Source organism: Typopeltis vanoorti, chromosome 13 (genome assembly GCF_054136105.1).
Source record: "Typopeltis vanoorti isolate ZY-2024b chromosome 13, IOZ_Tvanoo_1.0, whole genome shotgun sequence".
Classification (NCBI taxonomy): Eukaryota; Metazoa; Arthropoda; class Arachnida; order Uropygi; family Thelyphonidae; genus Typopeltis; species Typopeltis vanoorti.
Genome location: NC_143561.1, coordinates 110,694,473 through 110,711,652, shown reverse-complemented (window position 1 = coordinate 110,711,652; position 17,180 = coordinate 110,694,473). Strand labels below are relative to the sequence as shown.

Here is a 17,180-nt window from a genome sequence, read left to right as displayed (position 1 = left end):
TTTAGTGGGTAGCATGAGAGATGTTTCCTTACACTCATACACTGCTTAAAAGAAATCAACCACCACCACCATGGACAAGGTACATCTTGCCATGTAACGAGTCGCGTGTTTGTAGCAGGTATAATTTGGAGAAATATGATGCACCCAAGTAACTGCAACTGTGTCCTGGTGAAATGGCTGCGGGAAGTGAACTGAGGGAGCTTGAAAGAGGCGTTGTGATAGCATGACAGGTTGCAGGCTTATCTGTTGGCAAATTGTTCACAAATTGGGCCCATCCCAGGTCAAATGATACCATACTGAGATGAAAGAGCAGGAAGTCCACCGCAAGTGCTACCAGCAGTGCACGACCTACCACACTCACTGAATGTTACCGTAGGGTAATTACGAATGATAATGTGTAAAAGCAGTCATTCGTCAGTCGACACGTTAAATGCGAAGTTCCGAGCGTCGACTGGAACACGAATCTGCAGTAAAAACATTCAGAACAGAAGCTCACAATATGGATTTTCATGGTAGGAAATTGCGGTCCTCCGCAATATGCAAGCCTCGCATTACCCGAACCAACATACAGTGTCGTCTTCAGTGGTGCAAAGAGCGTCTACAGTGGGGGGGGGGGGGGGGGAAGCTTAGAGAACTGTTATGGAGCGACGAATCACGATACACCCTTTATCGGGTAAATGGACTGGTGTGGCGGATGTCCAGTGAATGTATCTTACCAGGATGGGTAACCCACACAATGAAATTCGGAGGTGGCGGTGTGATGGTATGGTTCTATTTTTCCTGGTTTGACCTCTGTTTGTGGTGCTACAAACATTGACGTCTGAGAGGTATTTGGACAATGCAATGCTTCCTACTTTGTGACGTTTCTACAAAACTGACCATTGTCTCTCTGTCAGCAAGAAAATGCACCGTGTCATAAGGCTGCTGCTATTGTAACTGCGCGGTTTGTGGATGGACATAAACGTCACTAGACTTGACTTGGCCTTCACAGAGCCCTGATCTCCACCCTATTGAACATCTGTGGGGTGAACTTGAGCGCCGTGTGAGGTGAAAGAACGTCCGCCCCACAACAGTCCAGGATCCCATTGCATGCCTACAGGAAGAATGGTCCAAAATTCCCATTGATCGCTATTGTAGGCTTGTGGAAAGTATCTTTCATAGGATTGTTGTAGTCATCGTAGTGTAAGGACGTCCTACATCCTTTGGACGTGGGCGTCAAGGATGTTTGTTCCTCACACTACGGTGTCTGTTGTTTTCTTTTCAAGGTGTATTTTTTCCCTTAAGAAAAAAAAAAAAAAAAACATAAGTTCCAAATCATTGACTACGATCAAATTCTCATATGACTTTCGCTCGTCAGCTTTTTTTTTTCTGTATAGAAAATAGTCCTAAATGATCCCTATTCAACAGGGGCTCATGATCAATAATGATAACAATTACAGTGCAGTACTGTAAGGGTTTTTGAGGTGAGTGGAAAGAGTCCCTTAATCTCTTCTTCGTCTATGATCTCTTGTGCTTTCAAGCGTCGAGATTTTGCCAAAGAGATTTCCATGCCGCGTACCTTAATCTCAGTTTAGCGAAACAGGGTATCATGGAAGAGGAGAGACAATTAGCATGCATAATAACTACTGTTTGTTTTATCTTCTTCTACTTGTGTCTCTTTTCTTGTTCGGGAAATCGATGTTCTAATTAATTTCTGACACGTGTGTTAACCCTCTTGATTAGCTAAACTGACTGACAGCAATAAATATTTTATATTATACTCGTATCTGTAGACGTATATGTGTTTAAGGGACCTGTGTGCAGAGGAAAATTCGGAATTAGAGGAGAGGGAAGAAAACCTAGTAATATCGCCGTATGAGACATCTTTTACTGGGACGAAAATTGAATCCAGGCGTTTGCAACTTTTCTGCAAAGTGATTCGCCAGTAAAGACCGAACTATGGAATTATACGGCATTATTAGTTACCTCTTATTTTAGTAGCAAGCTTTATTTGTGATTGTAGTCTTATGAAACGGCGGAAGAGGGAAGCCATTCCACGGGAATATTAATTAAGAACCCACAACATGTTTATCGAATATGTGTCTGTAAACCGAGTGAACTACAGCAAAGAACAGGTTCTTAAGAAATATGGACATTTAAATGAAAAAAAAAAACCTTGTACAATAAACTGTTTTCTTCCTTTAGTTAGAAAATATTTTTTTTAAAAAAAAAAAGGAAACGTTCTTGAATATTTGATTATGAATAATTTCAGTCAGTTTTCCTTCATCATTACTAAGGACGTCATCGAATGGCATAACAACCAATATTTAAAGCTTCGTACGCCATCCCGAGTGAAAAACAAAGCAACCTTCTCTGTAATTATCTACAGAGTTTTCTATTGTGAAGGCTTTTGCAAAGCATGAAACGTCAATGCTAGGATGGCGTAACTCGATCAGGAAAACAAACGGTTGAATTTCCTTTTGGCTGCAGCAGTAAATTGAAGTTAGTTGCGATTGGTCTGATTTTGAGACTAAGTGTAAAAATACTATCAAGAAAGTTAAAAAAAGCTGTGCAAGAATCTGTAATACTGCAAATTAACAAGTTAACACTATCGAAAAATATTGCGAACGATTGTCATTCCCTAGGGTTATACCTCCAACTTTATTACTGAAGACCTCAAGTGACATAATCCATGTTTGATTTTCAAAACACGATTTGTCACTTATCTTTGAATTACACACTTTTGTTGTGATCAGAACAAAAGACAGTCCAAACAGCTTTTCTTATTCTTTCACTTATCTCACAAATTTGTTTCGCTTTTCATGGCCCTGAACAGCCCGTGGAACATTTTCCGGTCTTCAAGGCCATCGTGACCTTTCATGCGGGGTTACAACAATAAATAAATAAAATATCCCCAACAGCCCTCATCACGGAGGACAAAACAGTTTTAATACTGGAAGGAAATGTGCTTTTTTCCAAGGTCAAAATTCGCATCCAGACAGAAAAGAAAAATTCTAAAGACATGTCAGTGTATAAAACCTCAATCATAAAAACTAAGAATAAGATTGATTTCAGTTGAAAATGGCCAATATAGTTACAGGTATGAACACATTTATAATACCTTAGTTCACGCTCTTATAAAATGCTCAGTTTAAAACGGTACCACAAATAATTATGAGGAAGCAAAGAGAAACGAGCAGTGAAAATTTCATTTAAAAATGAATACGTCGAGATTACCTCAGAGGATATAAGAAAATTCTGCTTTAAACTCAAGATAAGAAATGGCTGTAATAGCTTGTTTCCAACCATCGAAATATGCACGCGATCACAAGTGTCGAACTGATCGCAGAGATCCATTTAAAAAGTGCGCAATAGCATTCGTGTATAGCGAACCTCGTTCATTTTCATTACAGAAGTTAAACAGATAGTCGTTTTAGCTTATGTGAGTTTCGTGTGGGTATTTTTATGGATATTCATAGCATACTTTTACTTTCCTTTCGAGTCGTTCTGCCAGATTTTGGTAATAAAATGGTCTGTTGTGAAAGCAAAACTAAAATGAGTGAACAAATTTTAGTCAATATGTGAGGTACCAAATTTCAAGAAAATCTTTTCGACCAAAGTGGTGGCGGAGGTGTATACAAACTGACGGATAAATCAACCGACAAACAAGAATATAAAACTAATCGAATATGTGTTTATGTATTTTATGAAGGGTACCTAAAAATGGAAAATCAACTCGATACAGATTCGCTATGAAGTTGATCTAAAAATATGTAAAACTGTTTTTTTTTTTGTTGTTGTTGTTGTTTTTTTTTTGCTTCTTCACTTCAGAAAACAGCTGTATTCAGTCCTTAAAAGCTTGCTAAGTTTAGTGATTTTATAATTATTATGATGATCATCATATGTATTATTGAGACTCTGCGACTTCATACATTTCGTACGATATTTCAGCAAATTTGTGTTCCTCTGCCCCATCCCAAAAAAATCATCAAACAGAATTGTGCAATACTGCCCACACGAGAATTAAACAAGTTTGCCTACTCTACTCGGTTCAATTTAAAGAAAAAAGAATTGTCGAGCAATTCTACTGCTATCATTATGCTACACAGCGAAGGCGATAAGAAAGGCTGTAAAAATTATCAGAAAGTCGATTTGCCAGCAGAGTTATGAGCAGGCTTCATACAACTCTCGTTGTGTATTTTATTGTTTTGAGATTAATCATTTATCTGCTGATTTAATATTTTTAAAAACTTTTTAATTTTGCAAGCTCTTTTGCGAGAGAGAGAGAAAAAAAAAAAAGAAGTCTTTTGTAATTTCCTGATTGGTGTTCTCAACAACCACAAAACGGCACCTCTGGCAACTAAATATAAACCAAGCGACGTTAGCAGTGGAAGTATTAACTGAATGCATACTAGCCATCTATATTCGAAAACAAATCATCCTTGCATCATAATGAGCACTGAAAGTTGTAACATAACTCTGAATTACAACCTGAAGATTCAAATGAGAATTAAAAAAAAAAAAAACAGTAAAAGTCAAAGCTGATGAAAAGCGGATTGCTTTATTTATCTAGGACAAAGAACATCAGTAGAGTGAACAAATACAAGAGCAATAGCTGGAATCATGTGAAAAACTGAGAACAATATTCAAGATCAGTTGTTGTTGTTAATAGTAGTAGTTGAAACGAATTGTTTATTTATTTATTAATTCCCCCCCCCCTCTATGTTCATATGACTACAAAATGAACACTGCACGTAAATGAAATTTAAAAATGAAAAATGAGCAATACAGCCTTATTTATGTCTCTCATCGAGCAAATGTTAGTCGGGTGGGAATTATTCTGAATTACTGGAGAAGGGATTAAGGCTAAAGGAAAAGTGTATTATGTCTCTCAATTTACGTCTGTTCTTATGGTCCGTTTGCCTTTTTTAATGGATGAAAAATTCCTGCAACGAAACTCGCCTTCAGTTGAAAATACTTCACAAAGTTTGATTTACTGTCGTTGCAACTAAAGCTATGAGGCCAATATATTATGTTTGTTAACTGCGTGTGTTTTCTGGCCGATTTGCCTATTTTGCTCGCAAACCAGTTCTTCCAGTAAGGAATCATACCAGAAGATCGAAAGAAGCTTTTGACAAAATGAAGAGAAGTGAGGAATGTACTTTTGAAGTCAGCTCGAAAAGAATAATCATTGAACAGATACGGGGGCGAAAATCTTCAAATGTTTCTGAAATTTCCATTCAGAGCTGATTAATTATGTGCATTCTCTCCCTCTCTTCCCCCCCCCGTCTCTCTCCCACACACACAATCTTCCACTTTTATTTTAGAACTCTGGAGTAGGTCTTCATGTTTCAGTACGTTGTCTGGCCTAATATCATTATTTAATAAATAATAAATGCCAGAGAAATATTAATATTTATTAAATTTGGTAGTAGCTGAACTTTCTCTTTTACGAGATATCTCACTTTTGTATTATTTCAATTAAAAGTCATTTTATACTTCGATAACGTTGATGCAACATCCTGCCATTAGACAGCGCCATGTTATTTCACACAGAAACCACTTATAATGAAACTTTACATTTATACATGATTATTTATCTTCATTTCGAAAGGCAAAAAAATAAATTAAAAGATGTTATTTGAATATTAACGTTTAGTTCTAAAATATTATCTTGTTTCCAGATTTTTTTTTTTTTTTTTTTGTCAATTCATGATGCAAATACTAGCGAAAGCGGTATAGAGAGGAAAGACTTACCAGAATTAGATGTATTATTCGGTCCGCTTGATCCTAATCTCTGCAAGAAAGCAAAGAAGCTTCAGCAAAAAAATAAAGTTCATTTAACAGAATATACATTTAAATTACAGTTTGCTAATTTTGATTCAGTTCAGTTACTCGAGTAATCAATTAAAAGTATTAGAAACATTGATTGCACTTCATTTACTACGTAGTTCGGTTAGTGAAGATTTCAGCGAACTAAACAGAACTCAACTGATGAAGTTCCACTAACACATCCAAGAATTTATATTATATTATTGTAATAGTATAATAAGTATATTATAATATAATAAGAGCATCTTTTGTAACACTTAATAAATATTCAATGCACGAGAAGTGATCATATTTATTTCTTCTTATATGAACGTATGAGATGGTAAAAAACATGCTTGAATGTGAGATTTATGTTCATATTATTTCATCTTAGTCATTTACTAAAGTCGTTTCTGTAACAGGGACACGTGATCATCGTAAACAACCTTACGTTTACTTCTCACGCGTTAGTATTCTTATCTCTTATTTAGAAACTCATCTGAAGTTTAAGAACTATTTTTTTACAGAACTGAATGCAAAGAAGACTGGTTTCTCAGTCTTTTCTCAGCGTTTAAATTTAATTCCCGAAACTTCTTTCATAGTCAACAGTAGCAGTACTTTGCAAATTGCAGCTTCATAGAACGATGAAAGTTATCACAGGCAACTGAGATAAAGTTCGTAAAACACTGAATTAACATTAATTTTTTTTTTTTTAATTTAATCTGATGAGAGACCTCTTGAAGGCCAAAGTTAGGTAGTAGTACAAATTAAATATACTTGTGAGGCTAAAAAACCTTTAATGCAAGTATGGGTTTACTAGAAAGAAGAAAAAGAAGGAACTTGTGGATATATTTGTTGAACAGCTGGAAGTGGCAGTTCTCGAAGAAGACAATATAAGGAAGGCTTATTCCAAAGAACAAAGGTAATGGGAAAAGAGAATGAAAAAAAAAATTGTCTCAGTAAATTTGAAACTGAATTATGTATGGGTGTTAAAGAGCACCCATGTTAAAAAATAGACCTAAGTTAGAAACAAAACATTTATGAGAAAAACTAGTTTTGTTTATGACTTAAGAGTCAATGAGTGCTCTATTAACCAGAATGCTCTCTTTCGAATAACATCAAGCATTTTGGATGCACTGCCTTAAAAATGAGAACAATACTGTAAAGTTGGGCTGATTTGAGATTATAAAGTGTTAGCATTTGTCCAATGCTATGGAAGTCAAATGATCGTAAAAACACTTACACAACAGCCAGTAACATAAAAACGTTATCAACTATTCCAAGGCAGACTTCGTAAGAATGGAATGTGATAAAGTCGCCTCCTGCTCAATTTGCAATCAAGCCTTCTGGCCTCTTGCAATTTGGCGTAACTTCTGCCCTTCCTTGTTGCCACCTCTCTCTCTCTCTCTCTCTCTCTTGCATCTTACTGGCAACATAGTAACCCCAACCCAAGGAAAAGGCGGACCTCTTGGCATCATAACTCCAACTCCTGCCTGGACGACCAAAGCAAATCACCTTCCGTATTACCACAAACTGTCCACTGCAGGCCTCCTCTGTACTTTCGTCAAACGTATATAAAGAAAAACCCTCATTAAGCTAGATGCTAATAACGCTCGTGGTCCAGATGGTATTCCTCCAGTTGTGCTCTAAACTTGTGGTCCAGAATTGACACCCATCCTGTATCGCCTATACAAACTACCATATTCAAATGGCATCACCCCAACAGCACGGAAGCAAGCCTAGATCCAGTATGTAGCCAAAAAAGGGAGACAAAAGTCAGCCACCTGATTATTGAACCATTGCTCTCACTACCTTCCTAGCTAATCTTAGCCACCTTAGGACACAGGCCATTGAAAGAAGTGGAGAAACTTATGCTACTGCTCTCGATATTTTAAAAGGCATTCGATCGTGTTGGTCACCGAGACCTCCTGAACAAGCTGCCATTTTATGGCCTCACACCCGTACTTCTGATTGGATTGCGAGTTTTCTCACTGGTCGTTCATTATGTGTCGTGGCGGATGGATTCCTCCCATCAGATTTCTCTATCAATGCTGGAGCGTCCCAGGGTTCTGTGCTCTCACGCACGGTCTTCCTCCTTTATATCAATGACCTCATTTTTCTAACTTGAAATCCTATTTAAAGCTTCATCAACGACAGTACTCTTCCTCATTCGATAAACCCTGTAATACGGTAATATTAGATGCCATAAGATCTTCCATAACCAGTAACCTCCTCAATATCCTGAAATGGGATAAAGACAGCTTAGTAAATTTCAATGCCAAAAAAAAAAAAAAAATTAATAAATAAATAAATAAAAATAAAAATCACTCAAGTCTGCCTTATTACCTGCAAGAAAAATTCTATCTTACCTCCTCTCATTTTTGATAATGTTCCAGTTTCATTTTAAGATCAACTGTATCTTCTTGAGTTGACTGTCACATCCAGTTTATCCTGGCATAAACATATTACTTACGTAGCCTCCTCAGCCTCTAAAAAGCTTTGTATTCTTTTCCATTCTAAACATTACTTGTCCTCTTCTCAACTCTTAACACTTTATAGGTCTCAGATCAGACCAACCATCCCACATTTGGGGTGGAACACCCAACACCTCCCTAAGAATTCTTTATGATATTCAGAAGAGAGCAATCCACTTCCATTCCCTCACAGACTCCTTTCAGTCACATTATCATAGGTACTCTGTTTCAGTGGTGTGCCTTTTCTATAGATACTTTCATGGGTATTGCTCCTCTGAATTGTAAAAACTAGAGCAGCCATTGGTCATCACCGATACTCCGTCCACCTCCAAACACACTGAATTAATTTCTCATCAGCTTCCTTTATTCAATCCACCTATTCTTTAGATCAATCTTCCCCATACTGTTTTTCCTACCGAAGTTGTCCTACCGAAAATTGCTGAATCGTAAGAACCTGTGCAACGTTAGAACCAGTGGTGATCCAATAAATACAAATAATACTTTCGTAGCGTATAGAACCGTAGGTGAGCTAAGGTTAGATAATCCGAAAAACCCTGCTCGAGAGATAGAGAGAGCAAACACGAGATGCCATCGCTCATGTTACATAGATCTCATGTGTTCTTTCTGCTTCGTATCGGTGGATAAATGATTGCCGAACTTTATCAGAACAAGAATTTTAATAATACTAATTTGCGGTATCAGGCCCTTAAGGTCCGCAACATTCCCAGTGTTCTTAAGCATAATTTAGGATAAGGTGGTTAGTCATATGATGATTTATGGTTTTAATGGCGCCAGGACAGCAAAGGTCATACTGCGCCGTATCAAAGGTTATAGCAGTACACAATAAACCATGCCCGCAGTGGTATTCGAACCCGCGAATTCTGTTAGTTGGTAGTCATATGCGTACATTTTTGTGTGTAAATTGCGTGTGTTCCCCTGGCTGATTTACATCGCTGCGGGATGAAGAAACGAGTTTCGGGGAGTTAAAGTCCTGCCACCTCCACAAATATGCGGCTAACTTACCTTCAACTCAAAATCCCTGATGAAAGTTCGCATCCTAGACGGGATTTGAATCCAGGTGTTACGAACCAAAAGACTTCGTCGAAACCAAATAAGCTTTTCCTAAGTTCACTGGCTATAAATTCAACCCGGCAACTTTAAAGTAGAGAGAAAGAAATGCATTGCGCCAGGTATAAAAATGATCGTAACATCAAAAATGCGATTATGAAGGAGAAGTGCTGAAGATATAGTTAGATTACGTTTCGTAATTGCTAGAGACATCTGTATTTTCTCTATAGCAGAAAATTAAATTGTCCTCCCTACCAAAAACAACACATTGAAGTGAAAGCAGTAAGTGGGTGTTGGTGTGCCTGTCGAGTGGAAAGTGTTCTCGACAGTTCTCCATAGCAACATGCTTGCTCCATTTTTAGGATCAGCTCCGCAAGAACCTGTCGATCCTATGTTGCCCATGGCAACAATGAAAAGAGGCTGCACTGAAGAATTCCCCAAAGCTAATGAGGTTGCTTTTATTCTTGGAATGTATTCATGCTAAGCAGAAGACAGATAAAAGAAATGGAGAGGATCTGAAAAGGTTGTCATTAAAATAAAGTAAATAACAGGCTTCAGAACCAACTGTAATGAGAGACTTCGAAATGATTGTGGCAATCGCCTAAAAATAAACTTAATACCGATTCGATAGGAAATATGAAAGAGTACTACTTCACAGGCATTTATATCTTCTGCTACCTAGAATTCATACCTAGATAATCTTTCAGGTTTCGAGGTAATACTTAAATCCTTCGAAAGTTACTAGTTAAATCTGTTTTTAGTTTCAAAGAAATAGTTTTGGAGACGATTTTAAAAAAATCTCCTTCTACAAGAGGTTTTCCAGCACTATAATATTCAATGTTTCGTGGTTTGTACTTCAAAAAGTGTTTTTTTTTTTTTTATACATCCGCCTCAGAAATTCACTGTTAGGAATTATTCTTTATAGTCGGACAGTATTCTTCTTCAGGCATTCTTCAAATCCAAATTTGATTAGGCGATGTCTTGCAGCTAATCGTTATGAGTCCATAACATAATCACTTCAGGATTCGAACCCTACTAGTAATTTTTTTCATACTGATTAACTGTCGTACCACATATCAACAGCTCATACTCGTAGTTTCCTAACATAGGCTACTGCAGACTTTGCACTTGTAACACGAAAAGTATCGCATCAGTCGAACAAACAGGAATATCTGTAAGATGACTTCACTCCGCATAGGAAGCTTGCGATATTTCTGGTATTTCCTACAGTTTTCCTATTTTCCTATTTCCTACAAGTGAAGCAATCTTATAAAGGTTTCTCGCACCCTAGGCGGGATTCGAACTCATATTTAAAAAGTCTGTTGAGTACTGCTGAGTATCGAATCGGTATAAGGTTTCTTTTTAGGTGAAGAACGACTAAATTCAGTGACTGCATGCTTAATTCCGGTTTTGAATGCTTTAATTTGGTATAGTAGTGAAAGCATATCAACGAATATTTGCGATATTTAACTGTGCCGCTTACAAAATAGAAAACTTCACGGATTAATTACGGAAAACGAATGGAAGACAGCAGTACTAGATGAAAATAATCAAACTGAAGAAGCACTCCGGTATTTTTTACGAGTCTTAGTACTGTAATCTTAAGTCTTGTAAGATACAAACGAGAGACTGATCTGTTGAAATACTGAAAATTCAACAACGGACTTTGCTCAAATATCCTTGAATATAAAGCAACCTTTAAAAAAAGAGGATCGACAAGTTTCACTAGAGGCGAATTGTAAGAGGCTAAGAGGAGGGTACAAGTTAGTCCTTAAGCATTCACTGTTACCTAAAAAGAGAATAAGTTGAATAATTTAGTCAATGATAAATCTACTCTCAATAACTACGACGTGAAAAGAAATGAAGCGATCGAAATAGATATTCAAAGCGCCTCTTGGGTTATTATCATTCCTTCTGTGGTGCTACAAAAGGTGTGTGTGTGTGTGTGTGTGTGTGTGTGTGTGTGTTTCTCAGGACTCTCATATCTGCGGTATCTAGTCTTTGGTCAGGTGTTTTACTTCTGACTGCTCTCAGATCCATCATCATCATCAAATTCCTGCCAACCCTCAATGGGGGTGTACAGGATATGATAGTACTACATGAAAAATTTACATCATTACTAACTTCCTATCTACAATTTTCTTCCAAATCAGTCTGTTACACAGTGTGTGTGTGTGTGAGTGAGTGAGTGAAAATATCATCCTATAGGTGGTGCTTTCACACACACCACCTAATTCACACGCCTCTTCATTTTCATCAAAATAATAGCACAAACAACCCCAAAAACTTAAAAACAATTCTAAACTTTTTATCAGTTTATTGACTGAAAGAATTCGCAATCTCCCAATTGTTTCAAACCGTTTTTGCAGTGTTTCCATTTTTATACACCATTTACACTCATTCATAGACACCGCATCACCTTACATAAATATAGTTTTAGTAGTTAAATGTTCATTTTCATTGGTTTATCATTAGATATTTCGTTATATTGCGTCATCTATAACTCCTACGGGTTTCTGTATGATGTAATAGTTCCTGCTATTGCGTCAGAATTTTTTATGCTAGAAATAGCAAGAGAGAGATTTTGCATTTTTCGTGCTGAGATCGCTATGGCTAGTCACGTGCGGTTAATACCTCGCATAAAAAGTGATTAAGCTTTGAGTAGAGAAGGCTATTCCTCTCGTGAAATAGCTAAAAGGAATCTCTGTAGTCAATCTACTGTGATATGGCTGGGGTCGATAGTGAAGGAACAATGATCTGCTGAAAGCCACTGTCTGCCCCACGCCGGGATGCAGTTCTAAAGGCGATTTAGACAACGCACACGGCGATTTTTAAGGCAGAGCTTAAATGGGACTGGGAACAACAAATGGAAGTTGTGGCAAGCTCTGTAACTGTCAGGATGAGACTCATTCAACAGGTACTGATAGACAGGCGCCCTAAAAAGCTCTTGTTAACCAAAAAAATTATATTTGCTCGGTTAAATAGGTGAAAAGAGCTTGCCAAATGGATCCCTGATCAGTGGAAAAGATTTTTTTTTTCTGACGAGAAAACGTTTAACCAGTAGGGTGCGGACAGCAGACAGACAGACAGTTCGAAGACGATCATGGGGAAGCAGTCAAATTCTCATCCAGCCAGATGATCTGGGGCTGCATGTCGTATCATGATGTGCATTTAACAAAAAATTCAATGAATGCGCAAGTGTACCAGAAAATTTTAGAAGAATTGCTGCCTACTATCAGAAACCACTTTATCGACGAATTGCATCTTTCAGGATGACTCTGCTCCTTGTCATAGGGCAAAAAGTATAAGTAATGGTATTATAACTCTAAAATGTACGAATTGAGTTTTAGTATACTTTAAAAAAACTTTAGTTTCTGTTTCCGGTTAATAAGTGGCTCATTCGGTGACGACTGTGGCCATAAAACAGCCCAGATCTGGACCTCATTGAGAATTTTGGATACCGAGTGGAGTCAGAAATACATGAGAAGAAGTCGAAAACATTTCGGGAGTTCCAAGAAGCCACTATAAGCTATGGAACCATCCAGTTTTCATTTTAGACGTATAGACCATGAAATGACAGTTGAATCCATCAGGAAATTGATATTGTCGATGTCCCGCCGATGCCAAACTGTAATAAAAGGCAACAGGACGATACACGAATTACTAAACAGCGAAAAGTAAACTTTTTTAGCTTTAAATGTTAGAAGAACTGTACTGTTGAACTAAATTTTGATACTGGTATTTGTTTTTCCAGTGAAAATATCACTGTCCACTTCTTCATTTTGAAATATTTGAAAATTTTCATTTTATTGTCATTTCCTAATTATGTCACATCTTAATGTTATATTGCATTCTTTATTATTTGTGAGAATTATGTGTTCGTCGTCGTCCGGTAACATCCTCTAGAAAGAGGGTTGCAGCTCTTCTCCATTTCTCCCGCTCTGTTGCCTCTGTCATTCTTAACCAGTCCATTAAACCACTCTTTAGTTGGTCTTCCGCGTCTTCTCTTCCCTTCAACTTTCCCTTGTAATATGGTTCTTGTCAGATGTCCTGAGGAACCTTTCAGAAGATATCCTGCAAATCTGCTCTTTCTTTGCATAATGTTCTTGAGCAGTGCTCTTTTCATCCCAAATCTCAAAACTTCTTGATTTAATACAGCTAATCTCTCTGTTTAGCTAATCGTTTCCATTCTTCTATAACATCACATTTGCAATGCATTAATTCTTTCCATATCTCTCTTTCTGAATATCTCACTTCCATAACTTGCAATACTCCAAACTGTTGCTTTAACTATTCTAATTCTCATACCTATTTTAATATTCTTATTTATTAAAATTTTCATAGCCTCTGTAGTTCCTCTGTTGTTTCGGAAACCAAACTGTTCTTCATTCATTTCTTTTTCTATTTTACTCTTTATTCTCTCCAAATGATTTGTGCCAAAATTTTTGCTGTGTGAGTTATAAGACTTATCGTTCTAAAATTGTTACAGTCTTTTTTGGAATGGGGATAAAAATTGATCTTCTAAACTCCTCTGATAATTCTTGTCCCTCATAAATTCCGTTTTATAATTTGCCATAACACTTCCCTACCTGTATATTCCTTTTACGTTCTATCTGTATACCATTTATTCCAGGGGATTTTTCTTCTTTCATCTTTTGAATTGCTAGATTCAATTCCTCCCGCATGATGTATAACCTCTGCCCACTATACTCTTTTGTTTGATTTTCTCCTCTTTCTGTGACACCTTTCATGTCATTTCTTTGTGCCGTTGCTGTTATATCTTTGCTCATTTCGTCTAACCACACTTCTTTTTACTTTCTTATCTCTCTTTGTATCTCCCTACTCAAGTCTTTATACTGCTTTTTTTCCTCTTCTGTTTTACTATTAACTAACTTTCTTCTTTGTGTTATTTTTCTCAAAATATTTTCCGCCATCCATGGTTTCTTTCTTTTCTCTCATTTTTTGGCTAAATGTAATTCTGTAGCAGTAATTATGCTTTCCTTCAGAATCTTCCATTTTTCACTTGCATCACTTACTTGTATATTTCTTATTTTCATTTCTTCATTTCTTCCTCTACTTTGTGAAATTGTTCGCTGTTTTTGGTATTTTCAGCTGTTCTATATTCCATGATTTATTTTGTTTCCTTATATTTACTTTTTTTTAATTAATTTTCATCTTAGTTGATAACAATATATGATCTGTATTAGTGTCTGCTCCAAGATATGTTGTCACATCTTTTATATTATTTCTATATATTTTGTTTATCAAAACATAATACATTTAATTTATTCTACTATTTATTTCCTCCCCTGGTGCTTTCCACGTATACAATCTTCTTGGATTTTTTTTTTTAAACTAAATGTTCATAATTGCCAAATCATGTTTTCTACAAAAATCCAACAACATATCTCCTCTATCATTTCTCATTCCCAATCAATAGGGCCCAACAATATCTTCCTCTCCTGATTTTTGCATTCATATCGCCCTGTATGATAATTATATCTTTTGTTTCTTTACATTTCAAGCCCTCTTCTATATCACCATAAACTCTCTCTACTTCCTCATCCTCATATTCACAAGTAGGTAAATATATCTGGATAAGTAGAATATTTCTTGGTTTTGCTTTCATCTTTACCACTAAAACTCTGTCTGAAATCTGCCAGTAGCCCTCCACACATCCTGCCACTCGTTTATTCAATATTATACCAACACCTGCTTGATGTTGCTTCACTCCTCCTGAGTAAATTACTCTCACTCCATCCTCTGTTCTAAAATCTCCTTTTCCATCTCACCTCAACCATTCCCAGAAGAAACATCTATTTTCAATCTTAACATCTCCATCTTTACAATCTCCAATCTTCCAGTTTGAATTATGTGTTATTATTCCTTTATCCTTAATTACCAAAAAAGCATGGTTACAGCAGGTGATGTGGTTTTTATGAACATGAGTATGTATATATATAATGTTTACACCCATTTGTCTTTAAATACCAAATATTCTTGGTATAAAAATAAACGGCCATGGTGTATATATTATCATCCCTTTTAAAACAACATTTCACTCTAACGTTAGAAACTAGCCAAACGATATTTTCTTGATGTTAAAACAAAATTCTAATTGTGACAAGACGAACATCTTACATCGTTCTGAGCCGATGTCTGTTTGACATTTTCGAAAAAGAGTAGGAGGGAATGAGCACGGTATATCAGCAGTGGTTTCTGCCACAGGCGTTTCTGGTGAGTGGGAGTGTGTACGCCCGAGTCTTTCTTTTCAAATTCTTCAGTGAATCAGAGATTCACATTGATACTTAATTATAGCACTGGATAACAATAAGAATCCCAAAATAAGTAAATAATAAAAATATTTTTCTGAGCGTTTACAAGTAGTTTGCGTGTAACTATAGAGCAAGAAAAGCACCTCTCTACCCATTTGACATAAATGTGATCATGTGATTTGGTATTGTTAAATCTTTCTTATTTGCACGAACGAACAACTTATACCAAAATTAATAATATGCTGCCATCGTACAAATTCATTCTTGTCAAGGAATGAATGAAAGCTGGCACTTCCACACGATGTTTATTGATCTGTCAGTATTTGAAGAAACAGATGTTTTGTCACAGCTGTAATAGAGTCCTCTGAGATTCTCTTCACTGCTGCAGCGAATAGTTTTGAATTTGACTCAAGGAAGAGAGGAAAAATATAAAAATTATAATTTTCCCTCTATAACAATTTTTACGGTGAAACAGAAAACAAATGGGCAAGTAAATAACCTTCCAGAATAAGTAAAATCAAAAATGAATATTTGTTTTTTCACATTTTTATTCTTTGGTTTTTACCCTCCTCAATACCGACAACGGATTGCTAAAAGGATGGGAACATCTAAGATACATAGAAGAGGATAAATTGTTATCATTTCAATAAGATGTAGGCCCACGCTTGACTTGAGTCAAAAAGTCTATGAAGAAACATTCCGAGTACATTTGGCCTGTTTGGTAAAATTTATCTCCATCAGGAGTCTCTTCAATCGGATTTAGACTACGGAACTATCTTACTGAAATAGACATGCCCTTCACTATAGACTGCTAGCAGCATGTAAATTGAAGCTTTGTTCATAATGCGTGGGGTGAAACTCTCAGTCTGTGGCGATAACGATAAAAATTAGGGTTCCAATTCCATATCACCAAACAATCATTATATCATCCCACTCTGCCCACGATTAGCACACTGGTATTCAATCCCGCATTCTTCCAGAAGAATGCGCTGCACCCCCACCCTTTTACGAAATTACTTGACAATCACGATTTAGTCCCTTTCTGTAAAATTCATTGCCTTCATGACGAGTGGGGGGAGGGAAAGGTTCCACTATGGCAGTGTTTCTAAAAGTATGGTACGCGTACCCCCGGGGGTACGCGAAAGGTCGTTGGGGGTACGTGGCAATTTTCGGCTATGCATAATTAAAGGAGTCACATTTTTCAATAAACAGTGCAATTAGAGACAGCCAGGATAAAAACGGCACTAAGTAATGAATCAATTCCCCCCCCCCTCCAACAGAAACTGCTGTATAGGCCAAGCAAAACCATATGTTGCCGGTGGAACATATGGTTTTGCTTGACACCACCCCCGTCGTTAACGTGTTAAAACTAAGAAATATATAGTGAATGTGTTTCCGATATTATGAAATTCGGTTGAAGGGAATTAGCATTTCAACTCAACTGTTGAAATGCTAATTTGTCTTTGGTTGGCGCGATCTTTTGTTAATACCTCACCAATCATATGCAGTTCTTCGCTGCTGTACGTATCTCAAGTCTTGTAAATTACTGGTAATTTTTGCTTGAAACAATGAG

At 36.7% G+C, this 17,180-nt stretch overlaps 1 protein-coding gene across 7 annotated transcripts in view; it reads right to left on the bottom strand.

Moving 5' to 3' along the window:
• LOC150100469 (5'-AMP-activated protein kinase subunit gamma-1-like) overlaps window positions 1-17,180 on the bottom strand; it is an 855,293-nt gene that overhangs the window by 600,466 nt on the left and 237,647 nt on the right. For all 7 annotated transcript variants that reach the window (XM_090402490.1, XM_090402487.1, XM_090402491.1 and 4 more), the window contains one exon: window positions 5,737-5,776. In XM_090402490.1, coding sequence (XP_090258616.1) covers window positions 5,737-5,776 — 40 coding nt within the window. The remainder of the gene's footprint in view (window positions 1-5,736; window positions 5,777-17,180) is intronic.